The sequence below is a fragment of the Melopsittacus undulatus genome, chromosome 3 (genome assembly GCF_012275295.1).
Source record: "Melopsittacus undulatus isolate bMelUnd1 chromosome 3, bMelUnd1.mat.Z, whole genome shotgun sequence".
NCBI lineage: Eukaryota > Metazoa > Chordata > Aves > Psittaciformes > Psittaculidae > Melopsittacus > Melopsittacus undulatus.
Window position 1 is genome coordinate 46,194,859 of NC_047529.1, and position 24,630 is coordinate 46,219,488.

Here is a 24,630-nt window from a genome sequence, read left to right on the forward strand (position 1 = left end):
TAGCAGCCTGAGGGTGAAAAGCAAGTGTGGGGTCGGAGGCTGCACCTGCTCCCCTCCACAGGGCCAGGCTTGCCCAACCCCTGCCCACAGCTACGCTCCCCAGCCTCCCTGGGGGAAGCCCAAGGCGTCTTCAGAGTTCTCCTACAGGGCTCCTCTGCTTCCCTTTCCCTCACTTTCACGACAAAGGCAGTTTTTGCTTTTGTATTAAGGTGGCCTTTATCCTTCAACTCGTCCCTGGCTTGTGAGCTGGAACTTCGGCCCACACCATGAGATGAACAGAAGTGGACGGAGGGCGGCCTGTACCCTGCCCCCGAAGTGCGCCAGGACCTCACCTAGGCGAGGGGCTGACGGGAACCAGCAGTGGCAGTGAACTCGTGTCCTGACCCCCGGAGAGGCCCCTTAGCTCTGGGCGCCCCGAGAGGCTATTGCAGTCCTCTGCTTGCTCACCACCATGGAGCCGGGGAGGGGCCCCGGCGGCGCGGCTGCCGCTGCAGCAGGTATGTTGTGGCCCAGGGCCGTTAGGGCTTTCCGGGTGGCAGCGGCCTCCCTGCGGCTGGGCGAGGGCTCCGGGCGGGAGGCAGACCTGTGAGGAGGTGCCCTCAGCCTGCCTGCTCCTCGGTGTCGTGGGCTGCTCGCCTCGGCCGCGGCTCTTGAGGCGTCCGGAGGCACCGTCGTGTAAACCCCGCGGCTTTTGGCGGAGGTCGGGGGTCTGCCGAGACAGCAGAGGCGGGTCAGGGTGGATGAGGCCGCTGGGGCTGCCTCTGCTTGAGGGCAGCGAGTGGGGTGCCACGGATGGGCAGGCTTGGGAGTTTAGGGATTGCTTTCCTGATTAAAGGTTCAGTTTATTCGGTTTGATTGGAAAGAAGTGCCAACCTTCACATGAAAGCTGCACCACTTTCTTTGTTATTAATGAAGAAGAGAAGCTATGAAGTACTTCTGTCTACATGTACTCAGATTCTCAATTTGCTGATATCTGACAATTCTTTTTTTTTCCCTGCTCATTTCACCCAAGTCACAAGTAAGAACACTGTATTGTCACTAAGTTATATAGGGTAGATGTTAGAATTCTATTAACATTGTTAATGCTCCGCTTGTTAGAAAAAGGTTGCATTAATTATGCAAGTACAACAGAAAAGAGTTATCAAAGGGTTACCGGAGAAGTTATCAATGTTTTTACCTGAAACTGATTGTTTCTGTTCTTAGTGAACTGAAGTTTCAGTTTCTGATCACTCTGTCCTTAGGAATTTAGAAATGATGGTGCTCAGTTTTACATATTTTTCTCAATGACCAGTGGAGAAAAGTAATAAGTAATTTTGTCTTATTTCCTGGTCGTTTTCTTAATTTGGATAAACTAGTAATTGGGCTGAATTAAAGTGTAAAAAATAACTTGTTTATGGACTTGGCTGCAAATGCTTGGCAAGGCACTTCTGTGGTTCACTTTCTCAGCTTCCGGTGCTTCATAAACTAATACATAACTAGTATTTAAATGTGGTTATAGTTATGTTAGTATTTATAGTATATGTAAGACTTCATTCTTCATTGCATACTGTATGCTTTTTGAAGTACTAGATTTCTACTATTTCAGCCGTTCTCTCCTCCATGTCAGCTTGCAAAGATCTGCTTCCTTTTGAACAATTTTGTCTTTCATTCTGCCAATATACAATTTGTGTAAGAAAGCCAAGAATAAGGCTTTTAAAACACAACAGATGCTGTTTAGCAACATAACCTGAAGGAAACTTGTTCACTGAAAGATGCCGATCTTGCAGATTAAAAAAAACTGTGGAAATCAACCTGTTCAGGTAAAGGCTGGAAGTGTGCAATTGAAAAGGAAATTGTGGTGATATTTTAGCCAATATACTTCAATATGGGAAGAGGAGAGGTGCAAAATAATCCCTGTATAATGCTCCAAACCTCATGAATGCCTTTTTTTTTTTTTTAATTCTGCTTTGAAATTCTTCATTTGAGGGCTAATACAGTCCTTGGGATATGTAGAACTTGGGAGATAATAGCTGCTTTCTTGTTACAGTTTGAGTATGTAAAGACTGGGAGTATCTTCCACACTCGAAAATGCCAACTGTAAATATACACTTTCTGTAATTATTATTAGCACATGTGAAACTTAGATCATGAAATTCAAGCAGTCATTTACAATCTCATAAAGCTGTAATGAAAAGTATATCTTCAATTTCCAAACTAAATGGATTTATATCCAGAGGCTTAAGTGATCACAGTTTTGTTGTGGTAGGGGAAGAAACCTGTGCTGGCATAAGAACAGATAAACTGACACCATCGAGTTATGCTTTGGTTACTGAACTGCAGGCTTTATAGAATAAATTTCTTTTTCTACATGTCTTCAAGAAGTAAGAATAGTAAAGGGAAACATAGTAGTGGTAATAGTACTATGTGCCAGATTCGTTAGATATCATTGGAAGTGATACAGCAAAAAAGGCCTGTTTGAGGAGAAGAAGGAGTGCAAAAGGAAGAACTCGCAGCTTGTACAGAGAACATATGCATAATTTAAAACAAGAAATCTCAGGCTTACATTAGTGTTTTTCACTTGGCCTATTCTAATGCGAATAGAGCAGAAGTGAATCCTTTAGGACTTCTGTGGTCCGTAAGTTGTCCCTGCTGTCAATGCTTTGTAATGCTTTTTCAAGAAAATTGCCAGAGTTGAACTTCTGAGTAGTTTGGGATTGCCATACTGATATGGTATTTCTCCTCTAGATGGGCCAGTACAACAGCATGTTAGAAAAAAGACAATTAAAAAAAACCCTATCAGATGATTCTTTTCAGAAACTGAAGTGCCAGAGTAGTCCAAACTTGGAGTTAGTCTAAGTATATAGTTATGGGAGTATCAATATACTTGTAGTATCTGAAATTGGGAGTTCACACAGTTTCATGTAGGAGGAAATAGTTTTCTCGTGTGATCTCACTGAGGAGTGATGCACAGTAACTTTATGAGGGGCCAAACTGGTTTATTCTCTTTTAATTCTGGGCATACTTGATGCTTCCCATGTGTTTTACTTTGCACCTGTATGCGATTTTGTTTTGTGCATAGACAGTGTTTAAATGTTCACAAGGTTATTCTCACATTTTTTTTCCATGATTTTTGGGTTTTCTTCTAGAAAGCTTTTTTTTTCCCTCACTTATTTACAGCCACACCCTCCCCCCCCCCCCAAGATATTAAAAAGATCTAGGATTACAAATTTCTTTTAAAAGAAGTTGCTGATTTTAAGCTTGCAAAATTTCTCTTATTAGTTACCCACTTAAATAGCTTTTTGAATGTCTCAGCTTTAGGTGCCTGAGATGCACCAACTTGTCTCACTGAAGTTAGCTGTCCACAAGACGTATGTGGAGCTGGTCTAGTTATCTTAACTATTTGTATAATCCTGTGAGAGAAATGAGTGTGTTCCTGGATCATGACTTAACTTCATCACAAAGTAGATGTATAAAACACTTGGAGTATTTTCAGCATTCAAAATACCTATTTCTGTCCATTGATCATAAAGGAAGTCTAGACAGCAAGCTCAGCTATAGCCTTCTGAACTGAGGATCTCTGTAGTTAAGAGGAGATAAATCATACCTACTGAAATACTGAGCAATTATGCTTGCATATGATTTTAAGTGCTATGAGATGGTTGTAATTGAGGATCTTTAAAAAACTCAATATTTTTTTAATGTTGTTTGGTTTTGGAGAATTTTATGAGTTGACTTTAGAAGAAAAGATTATTTAAAGGTTAAATTGTTTGAAGAAATGAATTCTGTTACATTTTAATCAAGTTTCCTTGTGCTTTTGACATAATGTATTTTAAATATTTATTATTTTCAGTATCACTTTAGCATCTTGACTCCGTAAAAAAAAATGCTGGCTTAGTACCACAGGCTCATTGCTTGTGGAACTAAAAGCAACTGAAAGCAATAGGTGTATGGTACTAAAAGCAAGTTTTTCCCTCAGTGAGTATATCTACATCAGATATCTTTGTGTATTCTGAGTACAGGTTGTTTAAAATTGACTCTGTGGAGTAGCCTTGGTTTAATATATGTTTTTACAATAAAAACTGCTTAATTGGAACACAAGGCATACTTTAGTTCATCTTGATTATGCAGCTGTCCCATTATCATTATTTATTGTATATACGAAAGACAGTATTATGTTAGGCATACCAATTAAATCAAGTTTATTTTATTGTTGCTTAATGTTATAGCCTTATGGGTCTGAAGCTCAGCCCAGTTCCGCTAGAGCACTCACAGCATTTTGTGCTCTATTATAATGAGTCAATATCTTGGTTGCTATTGTATAATGCAGAATGAGGTTACAAAGATGTGGGTAATTTTTTCACCTTTTTCTGCAGCATGTAATTGATAGACTAGTTAAAGTAAAAATAGTGGCAAATAATCAGTTTTTCCTATTATGCTTGTGCCTTTAAAGACACATCATATACTTAAATTTAGAACGAAAACAATTTTTTTGGCTGTTACATACTATTAGTGTTAAGATTTTTAGCCATGTAGTAGTGATGTATGACAGTTGTTTCTGTTATGACAATAGATGTCCCATCTGTTTCAATGTGAAGAAAACTGAGTTGTTGAATGGCTTGGAAGTTAAATGAGTTACAATATACTTTGTACCTTAGTCTGCTAAATTTTAAAATATTCAGTATGATCTGTATAACAAGTAAATGTCCCATTGTAAGCAATTAGGTTTTGTCTATGAGACTTGCAGAAGTTTCTTCCATTGTTAACCATCAATTTCATGGGCAAGCTTAGAGACCATGCCTAAGATGTGCAATTCTGTGGCATAAATGAATATTACTCAAATGTTGAATTGCTTCAAACAAGATTTTTTTTTTGAAGTGCCTTAAATTGCAACATAACTTAGCCCAGTTTTCCCAGTTGCTCTGTGGCTTCCCTGTTTCCAAGGTCAGACAGAAAACTGTAGCACTTGGAAAGGTAAATTACCTAAACTTATCTACCTCTCTTACCCATAAAAGCCCCTGAAAGACTTCTTAAAGGCTCTAGAGCTGAGGATTCATGTGTGCAAAGTGAGTTGTTCATTCCTTGTTGGGTGGGTGCAGCACACGCTGCTCTTCCTCTAGGTAGAAGAACCCAGAGCTGTCTGGGAAAGACCAATGAGCATGAGCCCAGGAGCTGGGGCAGGCTCATCCCAAGCTCACTGGCTTTTTCCTCAGGGAGCAGAGCATTTTTTTTTCTGACTGCAAACTGTACCCCTTTCTAGATTACGTCTGTCTGGGAAGCTGGTTCCTGTAGTTCAGGGGTGCTAATGCAAAGAATAATGAAGCAATCATGCCTGCACTTCTTTTAAAGACAGAAAATTATCGTTAACCCTGTGAGCCTGTTTTTGACAGTGGTGGATTTCTGGCATGAGGCAAAAAAAACCCAAACAGCATCCAGGAGTCCTTTTTTTTCCCCTCTTGAGACTTAATTTGGTGTTGTGTGCAGCAGTGAAAGCAACTGCTGTGAATTCAGGGACTGGGCTGTTCAGCTCTGTGTAGTTAACAGTGGAAAAAAAAACAAGGTAAGAAAGGAGAGAGTATCTTCTGACAGCTGTGAGAGATTTCTAGGGGAGGTAGGGATGTTTTTGCACCAGTATAGGCTCAGAAATTGTATTTGTTTCTTGAAGATGTTGCATGTTTGACCTCAACTTCCAGACTTTGACAACACATTATTCATATGAAAGTGGGGTCTACTAGCAAAGTGCATAAACAGCCCTTTTGCGGTGTTGCAAGTTTTTTTTAGACAGGATATTTTTATCAGTCGTTAAAATTTCATTAATGAATGATTTAAGTAAACTTAAGCAAGTTTCATGGCTTTAGCAGATGTTTTCAGTTTTTTAATAACAATGAATTGTTTAAGGCTTTAAACAATAATGTGTAACCTTTGACATCTGGAATAGAGCTGAATATGAAGCTTCTGACTGAGATGAAAACTGAAAAGGTTGTCATCTGAAACTAGTGTTTTGGGGTTTGTTTTGTTTTTTTTTTTCTAATTAGTGGGAACTGTTACTTCTTCACATATTGCAGAGAGGGTCAAAACCAAGGTGAGACTTGCCAGAAAGGTATCTTGCTGTAGTTAATGGTGTAATATGAGCTGCTGCATTGAATGCAGTTGCAGAACGCTGGGATTAGCAAATTGATGGAGTAGGGTGGTGCTTATGAATCAGATTTATCCTGGTTCCTTGTGTTATCCTATTTACTGTTTATATCTGTGGTCCTGAAAGGATCTTACACCACCTCTCAGTTTCCCTTGGTTATGTAACACAGAGCTGTACAGGACAGTTCCTGACTTCATGTAATGATTTCTGCAGCTGACTAGTTAGTCAGGCTACTCGGCAGACTTCCATGGCTAGGACTTCAGCAGGGCAGTGAGTCCTCAGTGTGCTCTCTCTGCATGAGGGTTAGAAGGCTGGAGAGAGAGGGAGGTGTCTCTTTGTTGTGTAGGAAATCTGGAAACCCAGTCTTGTTTGGCAGTGATGTTAGTTGTGCCTACTCTCTGAGTGCACTCCCAGTATCAGCTTGTGGGTTGAGAAGTTTGCATAGGAAACTTGTCATAGGACAGTGTTGTTAGGCTCCTAACAGAATTTGCAAGTGGTTACTGGTTCCCTTCCTAGCACTGAGTAAAGGATCAAGTGGAGCTTTGTTAGTAAGTAGTTACTATCCCTGAGTAACTTGAGTACCAGATGTATTTTAGTGAATAGTTCTTGATCCTGTCAATTCCTGTTGGACATACTTTGGCATTAGGGGCTAGGATTAGACTGGTGACTTCTTTCTGTTCTTGGCCTAGTTCTATCCCCAGATTTCTGGTTTGGTTGTAAATCTTTTTTCTATCTAACTACTGGTGTCATTTCTGTGCTGATATGAGCAAAAACATTATTGATAAAACTCTGTAGCTGCCAATATGCTTTTAGTGGAGTGCATTTGCATTTGGTGGTCTTCAGTGCAGCACTTCCTGAGAGCAACAGAAGCTGTGCAATTTTTGCTAATGCATAGTTGGCCAGCATCCCTATACTTCTAACAGCATCATCCAGTGTTATTTTCTCAAAGATTTTTACAGTGGTTTCTGAGAGAGCACTTGTCCCTTTAGGAAAGTGTGAAAAACTTGAATCAACTCTTAAAACTCCTGCTATTCATTCCACAAGCTTCTCTTTTCAGAAGATCTGTATGTTTTCTAGAAAATCTTTACAAAATCCACTGTTTGTGTAAATAGGTATGCCACTATTTTTTAATATTTATCTGTTTTTAAACTAGAGATTTTGAGATTACAACAGAATTCTTCAAAAACTTCTTTGATTGTATCTTGCTCCTAAGAAGAACCAACTTTATGATGTGCTGCTTTTTCTTTTTTTTTTCTTTTTTAAAGGCATATTTATAAGTAATTATTCCAGAAAATTAGTGATTTTTTTTCCAGAGTGAAGGTACCTCAGTAAATTCATTTGGTGTAAGGCACTTCTGCTATAGAAATGGGTCTGTATAAAATGCTAAAAGGAAAAGGCCTCCAAAACCCAAATTTTATTACTTAACTGTATGTCCTAACTATTAAGGTGGAATGCTATTTAAGACTACAATGATTGTGGTTTGTGGATTTAAGATTTACGAGCTGAGATTTGTAAAGTGCATAGTGGTGAAGTATCAGTGGTAAAAGAGCTAACTTTAATTTTTCGTTGTAGTAGTATGTCATGTGAGTAGAAACAAACAGAGCATGATAGAAAAGAAGGGTTGATGGTAACTCTAATGATAAAAGGCACCTGACAATTCTTGAAATGCCGAAACTAAATACCATCCCCTGACCCACACTGGAACGTTGGTCCTTCTGCAACTTTTCCTAAATGTAATTTAAATGAAGATGCTACTACTGACAGAGCATTTTACAAAGTGCAAAGCAACTCTTATTTGTCCTATTTCAAAAGGAAGGTGAATCAGAAAGCTTTCGCAAAGTAGCCTCTGGAGATATCAAAATGATAAACCAGCAGTGAAATCCATTTGTAAGGCATCTTTCTGCCTGCCTTAATTTGTGGCTCTGCTCTGTAAGGAGCTTTGTAAGAATAGAGCTTGACAGACACTGAGTAATATCTGTGTGAAACTTCTATTAAGAAGACAAGATAATCTGGGGAGCACCTTTCAGTTCAAAGCCAAAGATTTTGGAAACATTACTGTTACTTACTTACTCTTTCAGTGTGATTCTATGTATTTCGTTTTTGAAGGCAGTTCAATTACTTTCATGGTTCTGTATTTGTAAAACATTTCCTTTGATGTATAAGGCAAACAAGAGTCTTATATCAGTTTGCTGTCCCACAGAGGTGCTGATACTTTGAGGCTGAGAATTAACTTTGGCTTTTCACTGGTATTCTCAGATGTGAGTGGAAAGGTTGTGTGAGAGATTTTTTACAAGTAAGAAATGTTGCAAAACATACTGTTTATTTCATGCATAACTGCTGTAAACAGTAGGTATAGATAGTAGAGTTCAGTTTGTAAAGGCTTACTCTTCCGTTAGCTTTCAGAGTGCACTAGTGGCACAGACTAGGTGGTTTTTGCCCTGAGAGTTTCAAGTGGAGAGCAGTAGATTAAAACATAGCTATAGGTAGATAGATCCCAACAAATATTTGCAGTCTTATTCCTTGTGCTCTGTATGTTTCAAAGTGTAACTGACTGATGTGTCTGAATGGACAGTATGCAAGGAATGCACAGGAATTGTTTGTGCGTTTCAGAAGCATTTGAAAGGTGACAGAAATATTCAAAAGGTAGCTCTTTCTGAATCCTACAGTGCCCTTTACCCCATTTTGTTTGCAAAAGAGCTGATGAAACCATCTTCATCACTTATCTTACTAGCCACTTGCATTACTTTGAAGATGTCTGCATAGGCCTCTCTGCAGGTTTGAGGCTTCATGTAGACTTAGAACTGCAAATGTGCAATACCAGGTGTCCAAACTCAGAAACTGACAACAACCTCAGAAGTGTCATCTTTTTGAGTATAGGGACTTTTTGGTATACTTTCAAGAAAGGGAGAATGAAGACCTTGGGCCCACTGTACATGAGGATCTGGTTCGAGACCATCTTAAGAACCTGAATGTACACAAGTCCATGGTACCTGATGAAATCCATCCACAGGTCCTGAAGGAGCTGGCGAATGAAGTTGCAAAGCCACTGTCCATCGTATTTGAGAAATCGTGGCAGGCAGGTGAAGTTCTTGAAGACTGGAAAAAGGGAAATATAACCCCCATTTTCAAGAAGGGATGACCCAGGGAATTACAGACCTGTCAGTCTCACCTCTGTGCCTGGCAAAATCTGGAAGCAGATTCTCCTGGAAGGCATGCTAAGGCACATGAAAAACAACAAGGCAGTTGGTGACAGCCAGCATGGCTTCACCAAGGGGAAATCCTGCCTGACCAGTTTGGTGGCTGTCTATGATGGGGCTATGGAACTGATGGACAGAGGTGGAGCAGTTGCTGTCATCTACCTGGACTTGTGCAAAGCGTTTGACACTGTCCCACACAACATCCTTGTCTCTAAATTGGAGAGACATCAATTGATAGGTGGACCACTCAGTTGATAAAGAAATGGCTGGATGGCCGCACACAAAGAGCTGTGGTCAGCGGCTCAGTATCCGGCTGGAGATCAGTAATGAGTGGTGCCCCTCAGGGATCGGTGTTGGGACCGGTCTTGTTCAACATCTTTGTCACTGACATGGACAGTGGAATTGAGTGTGCCCTCAGCAAGTTTGCCGATGACACCAAGCTGTGTGGTTCAGTTGATACGCTAGAGGGAAGGAATGCCATCCAGAGGGACCTTGACACACTTGTGAGGTGGACTGATGCCAACCTCATGAAGTTTAACCATGACAAGTGCAGGGTCCTACACCTGGGTGGGAGCAATCCCAGGCACAGCTACAGGTTGGGCAGAGAAGAAATTCAGAGCAGCCCTGCGGAGAAGGACTTGGGCGTGTTGGTCAATGAGAAAATGAGCATGAGCTGGCTTCAGTGTGCACTTACAGCCCAGAAAGCCAACCGTATTCTGGGCTGCATCAAAAGGAGCGTGACCAGCAGGTCAAAGGAGGTGATCCTGCCCCTCTACTCTGCTCTTGTGAGACCTCACTTGGAGTATTGTGTGCAGTTCTGGTGCCCTCAACATAAAAAGGACATGGAACTGTTGGAACAAATCCAGAGGAGGGCCACGAGGATGATCAGGGGACTGGAGCACCTCCTGTATGAAAATAGGCTGAGAAAGTTGGGGCTGTTCAGTCTGGAGAAGAGAAGGCTGCGTGGAGACCTCCTAGCAGCCTTCCAGTATCTGAAGGGGGCCTATAGGGATGCTTGGGAGAGATTCTTCATTAGGGACTGTAGTGATAGGACAAGGGATGATGGGTTGAAACAGGGGAGGTTTAGATTGGATATAAGGAAGAAATTCTTTACTGTCAGGGTGGTGAGGTACTGGAATGGGTTGCCCAGGGAGATAGTGAATGCTCCATCCCTGGCAGTGTTCAAGGCCAGGTTGGATGAAGCCAACCAAGGCCAGGTTGGATGAAGCCTTGGTTTAGTGTGAGGTGTCCCTGCCCATGGCAGGGGGTTGGAACTACATGATCTTAAGGTCCTTTCTAACCCTAACTATTCTATGATTCTATGAAATTTTATGTATTGTGCTTAAGCTAAATATAAAGAAGTGCATATGCATTCTTTTTCTGGGGGAAGGGGTCGGTTTTTTTTTTTTCAGGTTTGTATTTTTAGTACTTTCATCTTTGTTTTAGTGGAGGTAACATTTACATTTAAGATTTCACTAGGATAAACCTGTTTGAAGGTTTCCACAATTATTCTTAAGACACTGCCTGAATTTTATTTTTACAGCTGGAGTGCAGCTCATGTATGTTTTATTCTCATGTTGTACACAGATGCTTACATTTCTTCTCTTTTCCTTGATGATTTAGAAATGCACTAGAAATAAGATAATTGCTCTCACTGTTGAACAGATTTCAAAGCCAAGAAAATACTGTGCATAATTTCCTTTTAGCACAGCCTCATAGTGAAGTTACTTTTTTGTTTTCTGTTTTTCTAATGTAATAGAAATCAAAGGCAGAAGAGGAAATGAAGTTTGGTATTTGAAAATATCAAAACTAGCATTGGCTTTTGCAATTATCCACTCAAAGCCACCAGGGAAGAGTTGCAAAGAATACACTGAGCATCTTGCCAAAACTGTTTCTGAACGAGATTTTGGATGGAAATCGAAAGTTGAAGTGCTGGAAGCTGAAGTTCTTCGATTACGTCAGGAACTTCTTTTGAACAAGATCTGTCCCAGATTCTGCTTGGAAAATGGTAAGTTTCTGAAATAGTTTCTGAAATAGTTTATGCCTTGAGATTTTTAGTAGGTTGATGCAGCTTTACTGCAGGGCTTTCATACTGAGATGGTAGCTGCTTTATTGCCTTGTGAAAAGATTTCTGAATTCTAAGTTTGAGAGGGGGGATGTATTAAAATTTGGCTAGAAGCTGTAATGTTTTGTTTTGGGGTTTTGTTTGGTGGTTTGGTTTTGTTTTGGGTTTTTTTGTTTGTTTCTTAGTAATAGACCTTTCTCTCTAGACATTGTTCATACCTAGTTATTGTGTTATTGTTTGTGTGTGTTCTCTGCAACCCTGTTACAAACATGATGTTTATTTGAGAATAAAAGTAACTTTCAAGCTGCAGTTTGCATTAGGTGTCTTAATGTTGTGAAGAACTGATTGCATGTGATGCATATGATTAGGAGAGATTTTTCTGTGGATTGAGTAGAACACTAGAAACTAAATCAGTTCACCTGAAACTTCAGTGTTCCAAGGCTAACTTTGTAAAGATTCTATACCCTAAGCTGCTGAACTGAATAATACTGTCTCATTTCGTAACGTAAGCTCTCCTGATTGCAAGACAGGTGGAGAAAAGCCACTATCCCTGGTGGATAATACCTTTGAAAGACAAAAAAAATGCTAATTTTCATTGCCCTAGTCACAGTGAAGTTTGTTCATAGACCTAAAATAGGATAAATCTTACATAATATTAGATGTCTACAGCTGCACTAAATTTTTTGTGCTTTCTTCATTATCTGTACAGGGAAGTAGCATGCTTACTCTACACTTTGTGGTTTATTTGACCTGTTGTGATATTCACTAATATTGATATGGTGAATTGTCCACAAAAGACATGCCTTTCCAGTATCTCTCTGCTACCTACCAGCAGGCTGTCTGACTTTGAAAAAGTCCCATGCTTCACAAAGCAGTTCAGGAAGTGCTCTTCGTAGATACGTCTTTATTTTTTTATGGTCTCAGCAACCTGTTCAAACATACCTTGGGTAGCTGACCAAGTCTCATTTTTCAATCAAGACAAACTTTTGTTTCAGTCTCTGTTTAGCTAATGGAATCATAAATAGTAAAGATGCATATGTGGTATTTACAATCTTTCTATATTGCTTCAGTTTCCCCTGGGTACAAAACCAATGCTACACTAATTTGAAGGATTAGAGTATAGCTGCTTTTCACTTAAAATGTTTGTTTATATTTATGATTACAGTGTTGATAAATCTGTTAGAAAACATTTTGACATTTGAAATACCTATGGGAGTTTACATCAGCCCCACCTGTTATCTAAGAGGAGTCTTTCCCTTCAGTTTAACAGTTGGGTGTAAGAGAATAGTAATGTGTGGAAAATCAGAACTGTATCATAATTTCTGTCTCTTCATACAGATTTCTCTTAATATTGAAATGACACTTTTGAGTTCTTGGAGTCTAGTTTTGAGACCACCGTTTTCTGTGGTTTTTTCTATGTCTTCCTTTTGACTGTTTCTTTTGGTTGTGTTTCGTTTTTTTCTTCCCCCCTCTCCCTGCCTTCTCTCCCTCTTTTAAACCTTGGTGTATGACATGTGAAACCTTCTGATAATGGATTCGAGCTATATGTTATTTTGGAAAGAATATGTTCTTCATCAGACAGATATAAGTGCTGAGTGAGCATTCATGGTTACAGTTACACTGGAAACAAATGCTCAGTCTCTTGCTTTGCAGTAAAGAGTGTTTGTTACTGATAACTGATAGGATTATCTATTAGTGAGGTCTGTATACGCTGGTGGTGATAAAGTTGATGATGTATATTAATAGCAGAATATCTGTGGTTGACATGTAAAGGTTGTTGCAAGGCCTGCCTGTAACAGGGGCCATTTCACCACTGGCATCATCTGCTCTGGTGGAATAAAAATCCTCTCTTGTGTGTTGTGCCAGTTTTGAGAGTTTTTGAGCCCATGGAGAATAGAAGCTAAAGGCTAGCCATGCTGAGATAGGAAGACATAAGGAGCTTGAACCTAAGTTGAGAAGAGAAGTGGTCTAAGTGGTGTTCTGTCCTATTCATGTGAATGTTACTACAAATTCATCAAGCCATTCTTCTGGTTTGTTGTTGATAGTATATTGTCCCAGTTTGCCTAATATCAGACTGGAGAAGTTGTCTTTAGGGCCAAGGATAGCTGTGCTGGTTCTTGTGGTCAGGTAATCCACAGATAACCACAGATCCTTTTCTTCCGGCACTTATTTCTCCAGCCTCATTTTTGAAGTTGGTGTTCTGCTAAAGGCAGTGCAACCTTTTAAAAGAATACACATCCTCATATTTTCTTTGGCTGTTTTGTATTCTCTAACAACTCTATAGATGCAAAAATACTAGAGTTTCACAAAATCCACCACTGGAAAATATGCAGTAAGGATCAGAGATACTGCATTCGCATCTGCTGCTGCCTGTTGTGAGCTGGAGAATTTGAGTCCTTCAGCCAAGGTTCACTTTGCAGCTGTATCTTCCTTTTCTGCATTCTGACTTTCCCATCTGCTGTTTGTAATAATAATAGTAGATCTTTCAGAGGCTTCTGGAATGATTAGAGACTGCCCATGGAGTTTTATTGCCCTGATGTGAGAAATTTGTGAGCTCTTTGAAGCTGTGATGCCTGTTTTCCTTCTCCACATAGCTGCACACAGTATGGATGCACAAGCACATCAAGCAGAAAGAACAAAGTATCCCATTTTTAGAGATGTGTTGTCTAAATTATTTTTGACCTATGTGAGTAGCTCTTTGTCCTCAAAGACTCTAGAACTAAAGTTTGGGGTTCCTCACTGAAGGGGAGGAACATGCTTTGCTACATGATTATGTAGTATGAGTTGCTGCAGTTTAATGTGTTTTTATAAAATCACCGTGGTATATATTCACTCACTGTGCTGTGTCTGGAAGTTCCTTATTTGACTAAATCGACAGCTGTCTTTCTGAATATGAGGACACTAGTACTCCTCTTTCATGATGGTGCTTTTGGTTGCATGTCAGCTATCCAATGAGGAGGAGAAGCAAATCTTTTTGTAATTGTCATTTCATTATTCTTCACCTTGCCAGCATTGTCTTGGAAACTGTCTCCCTGAGAAGAAAAAAAAATCACATTAAGCAAAGTTTCTTACCTTACTTTGGTGCAGATTGAGCTTGTTGGTGTTATTCCAAAAGGCAGAATATAAAATATTTAGAGCATTCTGTTGTCACTTTGCTTTGGAGCTACATGAAAAGGCAAAGCATTGATGAACTGATAGATTTATGGATTTAAGCACCTGTCCCCTAAGATAAATTCCTTAGCTGCTATCAGCTCATCAAATCAACAGTCATATTGTTTCTTGACAGCTACTGTTCAAGAGATCTGAAAAGCCTGCAGCTGTTACTCCAGCCTGAGAAGGCAGAAATGCAGTACTCTACCCTTTTTTGCCAAGCGTGTATTTTAGCAATGACAGTTCAGAGGATATACGTTTATTGCTGTGGTTGCTTTTAGGCTGGTACTCATGAGGGTTTCCAAATCAGTTATCCAGGGTATATGCTTAGCAAAACTTGTATTGAGTATGTGTTACCTCTTCTTTAGCTTCACCTTCAATATTGGTTCATATTATTCCCTTCTTATGCTGTGAGTAGGAATTTACTGAACTATTTGCTCCTCTAATTAAAAAGGAGAAAAAAAAAAAGATTCTCTTCTTCCCCCCCACCAGCCCCCTTTTTTAGAATTATTCTTCCTTATATAGATCATTTAGAGTAGAACTTAATCTGTCATGCCCGAAGTCCCCTCCTGTGGTCTTAGTCTCCACAGTAGCATATGGCTGCCAGCCCACTCGACCATAGTGTGCCTGTGTTTAGGGAAATGCTGAACTCTGAGTCAGAATGTGATTAACACGAATGCCTGATTTTCAACTATGTCCTGAGGCTGTGTTTGACTTCTCAGGTTACTGTCCCCGAAGTTCTGCTTCCTGTGTCAAAACATATGGAGCAACTTGTATCTCTTCAGGAAATAAGAGCCAGGGACAAAAGTATTTTTGTATCTCCTGCTTCACTCCTTAGCTTGATGTGTTTCTTGAGGCAGTTAGTTGTATATGGGGAAAAAGGGAGCAACTTCTTTTGTAGATAAGTATGAATTAAGACACTTAAGCCTCCTTTCTTCTTGCTGAAGCTCAGACTTGCTGCATCCTAGGGTGCATTAGAAAGGGTGTAGTTAGTAGGGCAAGAGAGGTTCTCCTCCCCCTCTACTCTGCCTTGGTGAGGCCACATCTGGAATATTGCATCCAGTTCTGGGCCCCCCAGTTCAAAAAGGACAGGGAATTGCTTGAAAGAGTCCAGCGCAGAGCCACAAAGATGATGAAGGGAATGGAACACCTCCCTTATGAGGAGAGGCTGAGGGAGCTGGGTCTCTTTAGCTTGGAGGAGACTGAGGGGTGACCTCATCAGTGTTTACAAATATGTAAAGGGTGGGTGTCAGGATGATGGAGCTAGGCTTTTTTCAGTGATATCCAGTGATAGGACAAGGGGCAATGGTTGTAAACTGGAGCATAGGAGGTTCCACGTTAACATCAGGAAGAACTTCTTTACTGTAAGAGTGACAGAGCACTGGAACAGGTTGCCCAGCGGGGTTGTGGAGTCTCCTACATTGGAGATATTCAAGGCCCACCTGGACAAGTTCCTGTGTGATGTACTCTAGGTTACCCTGCTCTTGCATGGGGGTTGGAGTAGATGATCTTTTGAGGTCCCTTCCAACCCTTGGGATTCTGTGATTCTGTGAAAAGCAGAAGCATATAGAATTGGAACCAGCTAGTTCATCAGCTGAAGTAAAACTGATTATGGAAGATACACAACTCCAGTTTACCAGCAGTCTTGTTTTGGTCCACAGAATTAGCCTACTGCTTCCCTGTGTACTCCCCTGTAAGTCATAGCTTGTGTGTTTCTTGCCTAGAAGTGACAGGCGGAAACTCTGGATACTCACCTTAAAGACCCAGCATTTCCTCAGTAGGCAAAGAAGACACCAGGTAAGTCCTGCTTTGAGAGCAGGAAGTGTGATAGTCAGTCAATTTTTTTTCAGAATAACTTGATTTCAGGCCTCTGAAAGGAAAGAACTCTCCACCATGACTTAAATAACTTACCTTGTGATGTTTCCTCTGCCTGCTTACTTTAAAAGGAGTGGTGAGAGAACATAATTGGTAATAGATTTTTAAGCTTGTTTTCAAAGAGAAATCCATGAGATGAATTAGTAAAGATCAAACCAAAATGTATGCAGATTCTTTGGTGCATATGTTCTCTTGTAGTCTTGTAAAGGAATCTTCCTCAATAGTGGGGAGCCAGAAGTCCAAATCAGACTAATAATAATAAAAACATATTAGTTTATTCTAGGAGAAATTAATTCCCTCCACAAAAAGAAGACAAATTGGTGTAAAATGTTTAAAACTGCCCTGAATAGTACTTAGCAAAGGTTTTAGTTTCTATGGCATGGTAGTAAGGTAGAGGAATATAGACTAGAATTTTCATCTTGTGCTTAGGAGTGTGATGTTTCTGCATAAAGAGATTTTTCCTTCCTCTCTGTGCTCCCCACTCCCCAAAGGTAGCCTTCTCTCCGTACAGATCCATAAGGGCAGCCCAGTCTAAGAACCATCTCAGCCTTTTTTTCTAAGGTGTGATGGTGTCAGACAGACAGTACTTCAAAACTGAACTGTCATTTGTCATCTTAAGTGTATTACTGTACTCCCATGCTTCTACCAGTGGTACTAATGCACATCAGCAGCATTGCAAGTAATGTCTCACAACCTAAAAATTATTTTTTGTAGGAGAGAATTGAGAACAGATACATGAGATGACAAAAATGAAGTTAAAATGTGTTTAGCTCTGATTTATGGGACTATGGCTCTTGGAATATGATGATGAGATAAATCTGTTCCCTATAATTGTAGTGACACAATAGGGAACTTTATGAAAGCTGAGGCCTTTTCAGGATAATTAAATAAGTTAATTTGCAATCTGGAAAAAGCACCAGCTGGAGTGTAATGATTCACTGAAATCTCAGTACTGCTCCTTCCATGGATAACAGGTCTGTTTTGGTTTCTCCCTTTGAAAGCAGATGCTGTCTATCTTATCAGATGGCATTGCTACAGCTGTTCTAAGGAAATACTTGGGGCAAAGGGACCCAGTAAGCATCCTTTTCTTTCCATACTTCTGTATAAGGAACCCATTCAGAGGCAAAAAACAACCCAATTGTCTCAGCAAGAGAAAAGACTTATTATTTTATAAATTCCCTGTATAGATAAGCTGCATAGCTATTTTTAGGAATAAGGTTCATAAAAGCTAGTAGAATTCATAATTTATTGTAGATTCATCTCCTTTCTCCTGGGTAACAGAATTATAATTTTGGTGAAAACTGAATGTATATGGTAAAAGCACATTAAGAACTGTGGCCATGGCAGTTAGGATCCTGTTGCCTATATGTCTGCTGTGGGGAGCTAAGCATCAGAAAGTTTTTTTTCCTTGGAAATACAGAACTACAGAATGACTGAGCTTGGAAGGGACCACTGTAGATCATCTTGTCTGACCCCCTTGTCAAGCAGGACCACACAGAGCCAGTTGTGCAGGACCATGCACAGACAGTTTCTGAGTATTCTAAGAATGGAGATTCTGCAATCTCTTTGGGCAATTTTAACCTAACACAAACATAGATTTGGGTTCCTCAAGCAGATCTTTGCAGGTTGAATATATAAAACAAAAAAGGCGAGTATTTATGCCATGTTGCATTCACAAAAGATATTTTTAGGAGCGCACACCCAAGTTGATTTCTTAGGGAGTCCACCTAATTTCACCCTTCAGCTAGTTACAGCTGCACGTCAGTCATTGCTGTCTGCATTGGATGGTACCTCTTGCCTCTTAGTGAAGCTCAATTTGACAATGCAAAGCATTTTAATAAGACATAGTTCAGTCAGGTAGTCTTCATAGGTAACATTACTTCCCTTAGTATCTTGAAATATCCCCTATCTAGCTAAAACCTCAAATTTCAGTCATCTCATTGAGATGGTCAGTATTGTAAAGCATACAGTAGATCTTTTGTTGTGAAAGCTGCTTTGTGAGCAGTAACTGATCCAAATCTGTATGTTTGTCACCTGATTATGAATCCTTCCATATCTATACTGCAAGCATTCATTATTTGATTTGAACTACAAAGGTTTGTGCTGTCTTCTACAGAAATCCCCTAAAAATGAAAGTTTATGTCCTCAAAATCCTTTTCACTTTGTACTGGATTATAAATATTTAGATGCTTTATGTCAGCGAAATCCCTGACAAATTTAAGTATATGTTTCTAAGCCTTCCAAGAAGCATTTAAATCCCGGTGCCAAGTAATTAATTTGAGAATTTTAGATACTCAGTCCTATATTCATTCATTTCTGAGAAATTATTGTGAAATGGTATAAAGTATGTCAGCATGAAATACCTTAGCTTTAAAGAGAAGAGCTTTCTTGTGCAAGCTGGTTATAAAAACCAACCAACCAAAACAACAGGGAAATGCAGAAGCAAAGTGTGGTATACATGGCTTCTAAAATTTCTTCATTTAGAGAATCCTGGAAGCTTTCATAATTATTTCAAAATGTTCAAGTATGTGAGACAATATTTTTTGCTTTGATATATACAGAAGTTTTTCTTTGAGTTCATGAGGAGGAGAGAATGTTGTTTTTCTTCAACCAGCTAGCTTATTTAGTTATGAAAACAGCAGAAGAGAGACAGGCTTACACATGACGAAAAGATAAAGAAAACAGTCAATATGTGTGAGGAGATCTTTTTTAAGAAGAGAATAAACTTGATTCATCATTCATGGAAAATGAACTTGCAAAAACCAATCAGTGAAGGTTAAATGAAGAATAACAGAGACTCCTGAAAAACACAGAAGTGGAAAAGTGAATACAATAGGAAAAAGTGGAAATAAGTTCACAAATGTTTTCATATCCTTTTAGTAGTTATTGACTGAACACCTACTTGGAAAACAGAATGCAGTATCATCAAAGACACATCCTATCAATTGTAATTGAGTTTTAAGAGAGCTTTATGTGTCTAACATCATTGTTTTTTATTTTCAAGTGATAATCAATGTGTGTTCTCTCAAAATGAGAGAATATAAACAATGCCTAATGCTTGAAACGGTAGTAATTTTTTCCTTTACAGAATTCAAACCATGTCTTCCCTTTTGTTTCTTATATCTGCCAACTTCAAGCCTGTTTCCTCTTCTACAAACCCTGGTTTTGGTGTAACTGCAGGTATATTAAGCTTTTCAAAAGACTTGAAGGCCATTTTATGGTTTCACTGCAGTTTCATCAGCTGGGGACTCTTCTTCAGGTTTTAAATTTTTAACTATATATAGGATGTGGCCTTCCTCATTCAAACACTGTCCAGACTGTGGCAGCGCACTGAGAAATCATTTTCTACCACTCCTGCTCCTGCTACAGTACAGATGCTGCATTTCTTACACTGTGTTGGGTAGTACCATGAGCTGGGTCATTCCCTTGTCTCATCACAGCTCTGAGAATCCTTATGATCTGACTGCTGGCAACAGGCATATGGGAGACAAAAGGTGTTTTCCTGTCCTGATAAAGCAATTGGATCTTCCTTCTGCCTTTTTTATCTGTGACATGAGTCTTGGTGTCTGTATTAGGGTAGTTATTCAGAAGTGACAGAACGTATCTGGGAGATGGATGGACTTTAGTGTTTGTGAGAACTCTGCTTTGTCAGGATTAGCCAAAGACTCCATTCCCTCTAATCATAAGACTGATGGGCATCTCACTCTGTTCTGTGGTCCCAAAGCAGTATGTGCGTTTGAGTTCTTATGCTTCACAGAAATGCCGACAAATGTTGGTTACATACTATACACTGTATGCATGTCACTCCTTTGTCCCTTGAATGACTGCTGGTTTTCATGACAGATGCTTTCTGCAGAGGTGGATATGTAGAGTTCTTCAGCCTTTGCACCCCAAAGCTGTTCTTGTGACCTTGTCTTGCTGTGGGGAGCACACAGTTCTGATTTTCAGCTCAGGATCTTAAGGTAGTAAGGAGCTAAAGACCTAAATAGGAATTCAGAGTTTAAATATTTCCTGAATCTGATGTGACATATTTAAGAACACTGTAAAATTGCTCATGTCCAGATATTTCATTACCTGTGTAAAAGCATTGTAAAATTTTGTGGTGAGTTTATCATGCACACTAAATTTTCATATTTCTTGTTCCACTATATTTATAGTCAAATATTCTTGAAATTACTGTTTGAAGATTATTGTTAGTGTGAGGCAGGCTAAATGCTGTTTCATTTTGCTGGGTTTTTTTTTGTACTTGATAACCACATGGTGTGATTATCAAGGCTACTTTCTCATTTGTGGGTTAGTACAAAGTGATTAAGTTTACCTTCTTTCAGGAATAAATGATAAGTTGTTTCTGGACATTTTGAGGGAAATAATGAGAGTTTTCTGATAGGTGATTTATTTTTTTTAAAAAATAACTTCCACCTGCTTCTCACATGACTGGAACATATAAATAACTGAACATTTTTAAAGCATTTTGTATTACTCATTGAACTGGAAATATGCTGCTATTAGGGACTTACTGTAACAGGGTTTTCTGGAAACTCAGCATGGCACAGGAGTTTGATATCTCAGTGAGTAGGAACCTTGAGTATAAATGCAGTGTTGTTTCCTGTTGGTAGGAAGGTTTCACTGAATATACTACCTATTTTATTTGGGGACAGCCTGAAGTTTGGTTCCTGCTGATTTCTGTATTATTTCTGTATTCCCTTTTTTCATTCTCCTTTCTTCTACCACTGCTATTTCTCCCCCTCTTCCTTCCCTTTCAACAAGAGAAGCAGTGAACACACGTACTTTTTTTGCACATATTTCTTGCTTTGCTCCTTTTGACTCCTGGCATTACATCCTTTTAGCAATTTTCATGTTGCCCCATGGGTTTAAGAACAAGAACAAAATACCCACACAGTGAAACTCATAATAGATGGATTCCCTAGAAGGGCTTATTTTCTGTAAACAGCACCAAAAACAGCTTTCAGGTTTTTTTCTTCTGGAATGTCTTTTGCTCAAAACCTTAGAGAGAGAAGACATGAAAGATTGATGCCTGTTTTTGTTAGTCAGGCCATGGGAAGTGTGCTTTGCTTTTTTGCTTGCTTTCGAAGTTCGAGTATGCAGGGCATTTGGGAACAGTGTTAATATATAAAATGCTAGGCTGGCCTTACAAGCCTTGCTTTTGCTATCTCCTGCAAATGTTGTTTGATTTCCCTACAGTTAGCTCTTTTATTTTCAGTGAGTCAGTACCAATTGTGTTCAATTTTGAGTATGCTTGGACATTACAAGGCATGAAACTCAACAATAAATTAACAAACCACATTTCCAGTTTTCATCTCAGTAGTAGTCCCCTCATTGGATGATCTGGTCTGATTTCTGAAACTGAAGTAATGGTAAGAATTCAATTTGAAATTGTATATTTAATGAAGTATGTATAAACCTTTTTCAGTAATGTTTTGTTAGTGTACAGACTATTGTAGCTTGCTGCCTAGTGATGTTTCCTGTGTTAAAATGCTTATTTTTTAACTTGCCACAAAATAGAACGTTTATTTCTCATTGGGCCAAACCACCTATAAGATCTTTTTATTCACTTAAGATTATAAACACAGAGATATTGCTTTGGACCCGTGTGGAAAATAAGAACAGTATACGCATGTTTTTTAAGAGTGAGAGGAGAAGCAGTTTGTGGCTCTGACCCAGTAAGCAGGGCACAAACAAGAGCTAGTCAGATGGAGCCTTGTGGCACTGAGATGTTTGTGTGTTGGCCTTCCACTTCACTGTCTAAAGTCTCATGCTTGTTTTGACTGTAATCTCTTGGCACAGGTAGCATATAGCAGAGAGGGAGTCTGTTATCATCTAGTAGTGAGTTTATGCCCAGAGGCACTGACTCAAATGTATCTGATGTGTGAAGTAGCATGAAAGAGATTCTACAAGGATGTATGAAAATAATTTAATAGCGTGAAGGCCATGCATACCTTCTGTAATATAGTTTGTGTGCCTTTGAAGAAGATGGTATTAGATAGGTGGTAACTGAAGATATTTTTTATTCTGAATGTTTTCTGCTGTTAAATAATAAAAAAAAAAATCTCAAGTAATAATGTTCTTTTAAAGTATAATGTTCTTTTCAACTTTGACTTTGTTAGTATTCCTTACCTGACGTGAGGAGGAAGAGTACTAATAAAAGAGATCTCCTTTGACACAGTTATAGTAATAAACCTTCACTGTCTTTTAAAAGCAGTCTGAGTTCTTGAGAATAAAAGTAGTGAAAATGTTGGGGGACCAGAAATTTACATGCATTTCCTTCCCAGGGAATTAATGGGAGAATAAATGACCACTTAAATTGTTCATGCGATGTCCGCTTAAATTATATATGTGAAAATTTAAAGTCATAAGGAATGACTCAAAATGAAGGACTCAAAATTACTATTCATATTACTATGAGCATAAAACATCTTGCTCACAAATACACACTACCTTCTGAAAGTTTATGTCACTTTCTTCCACACCTAAATTCTAGTTATGGGAAGTTCTTGGGGAGCAAACATGCGTATTATGTGAATTTCGTATGGAAATAAAAGGAAAAAGGGTATATGACACTTTCCATAAGCATGTATTGTAATTTTCACATTTGTGTTTCAGGAAAACCAGATGCCTCTGCTGAAACTCTTCTGGATCAGGAATGTATAAACCCTGTGAATTACTCAAGCCAGCTACAAGACTCTGGATGTGATGTCTCTAATGACTATGCATTCGACTCTTTAGGCATAGCTTCTGATTTTCACCCATCTGAACATAATGTTGACACTTCTAAATGCTTGTTGGAAAGAGTTCCCCCACTGAGTCTATGCAGTACTAGCAAGGAGAAGTCTTTGACTGCTCCAGTGCAGTTTTTGCAACATCTGCTTGAAATAAGAAAACTGTCAGAAGAAGGAATCCTTCAAGCAGACTTCACAGAGCTTGAGAATGATTCTTTCACCATATGCAATTCAGTGTCTCAGTTGCTTGATGGACTGACTGTTTTTTACAACAGCCCTAAATTTCCAGTTTCAGATTTTTTTACTGAAGCAGTTTCTGTTTTGATCAATTTCATAACTAATAATAAATTATCTAATTGTGTTTTGATGAAGTGTTTCAAGAAGCTGGAAGAATTTAAGAAAAATCTAATACAGATTATTTTAAGAAACACCAGTGTCAATAGGGTAAGTTTAAAACATCTTCCATCTTTCCTATGCCATTTCAGTATACTGCAGTATTCTCCTGTATTTTATGCGCTTCTAAAATATTAGTTTGTCTTATTATCGTTTGAAGGGTACTTGGAGATTTTCGTGTTTGTTTTTTTTTTTTAATATGGGCATTTTTTTGCTCTAAAGCATTTGAAAAAGTTCTTGCTCATGCATGCAAGTACTTCTATTTTGCTCCTGAGTATAGGCCTTTTTAAAACTGTTAAAACAGCAGATGAAAACAACTTTATAGAAAATATAAGAGAAAACCACATTGTTCCACCTGCTATATGAAGATATATTGTAAATACAAAGTAACGACTGTATGATTTCTTTATCATATTAAATAAGTTTATCATATTAAATAAGTTGGTTTGCTTCATATAACCTCTGTCACTCTCTATACGTTTGCAAATTTGTGTTTTAAAAGTAAGTCAGCAGATGAGTAAGGAACTCAGAACTAGCATGTCCCCAGCACAGACAGCAGCAAGACTGAATTGATTTTGTCTGCATTCATTATTCTGCACTGTACCGTGCATCATCTTGTTAGTTTTCTCATTCAACTGAAATATCCCTGGTCTGTCTTCACAAGGCCTCTCATAAGTACTGAATTCCATTGTCTGTCTTAGGCTTTTTGGTTTTCATTCTGTCTTTTAGAGTAACTTGGAAAAGACATGATGGTGAAATTGTTTGACACTTAGATGTACCAATACATGTACCACATGTATGTAAACTACACTACCATTATAGTGAATGAAGATTGTATCCCAATAATCCATTATGAGCCTAATGAATGCTGACCAGGTACTAGGTCCCTACTTTAGAATGAACTCGAAAGTTGCCTTTAGCAAAATGAGAGCCTAGACATCTGCTACACCTGTGGACAGATAGAATCATAGAATGGTTTGGGTTGGAAGGGACCTCAAAGATCATCCAGTTTCAGCCCCACTTCTTCTAGACCAGGTTGTTCAAAGCCCTGTCCATCCTGGCCTGACATGACATGCCAAACAGCACTGGTTGCATGTATTA

The 24,630-nt window shown here is 39.0% G+C and overlaps 1 protein-coding gene across 1 annotated transcript in view; it reads left to right on the plus strand.

Moving 5' to 3' along the window:
- Positions 1 to 451: 451 nt before the first annotated feature.
- Positions 452 to 24,630, plus strand: part of MEI4 (meiotic double-stranded break formation protein 4) — a 78,461-nt gene continuing 54,282 nt past the window's right edge. Inside the window, exons 1-3 of the mRNA XM_034060743.1 lie at positions 452 to 497; positions 11,069 to 11,317; positions 23,021 to 23,580. Coding sequence (XP_033916634.1) covers positions 452 to 497; positions 11,069 to 11,317; positions 23,021 to 23,580 — 855 coding nt within the window. The remainder of the gene's footprint in view (positions 498 to 11,068; positions 11,318 to 23,020; positions 23,581 to 24,630) is intronic.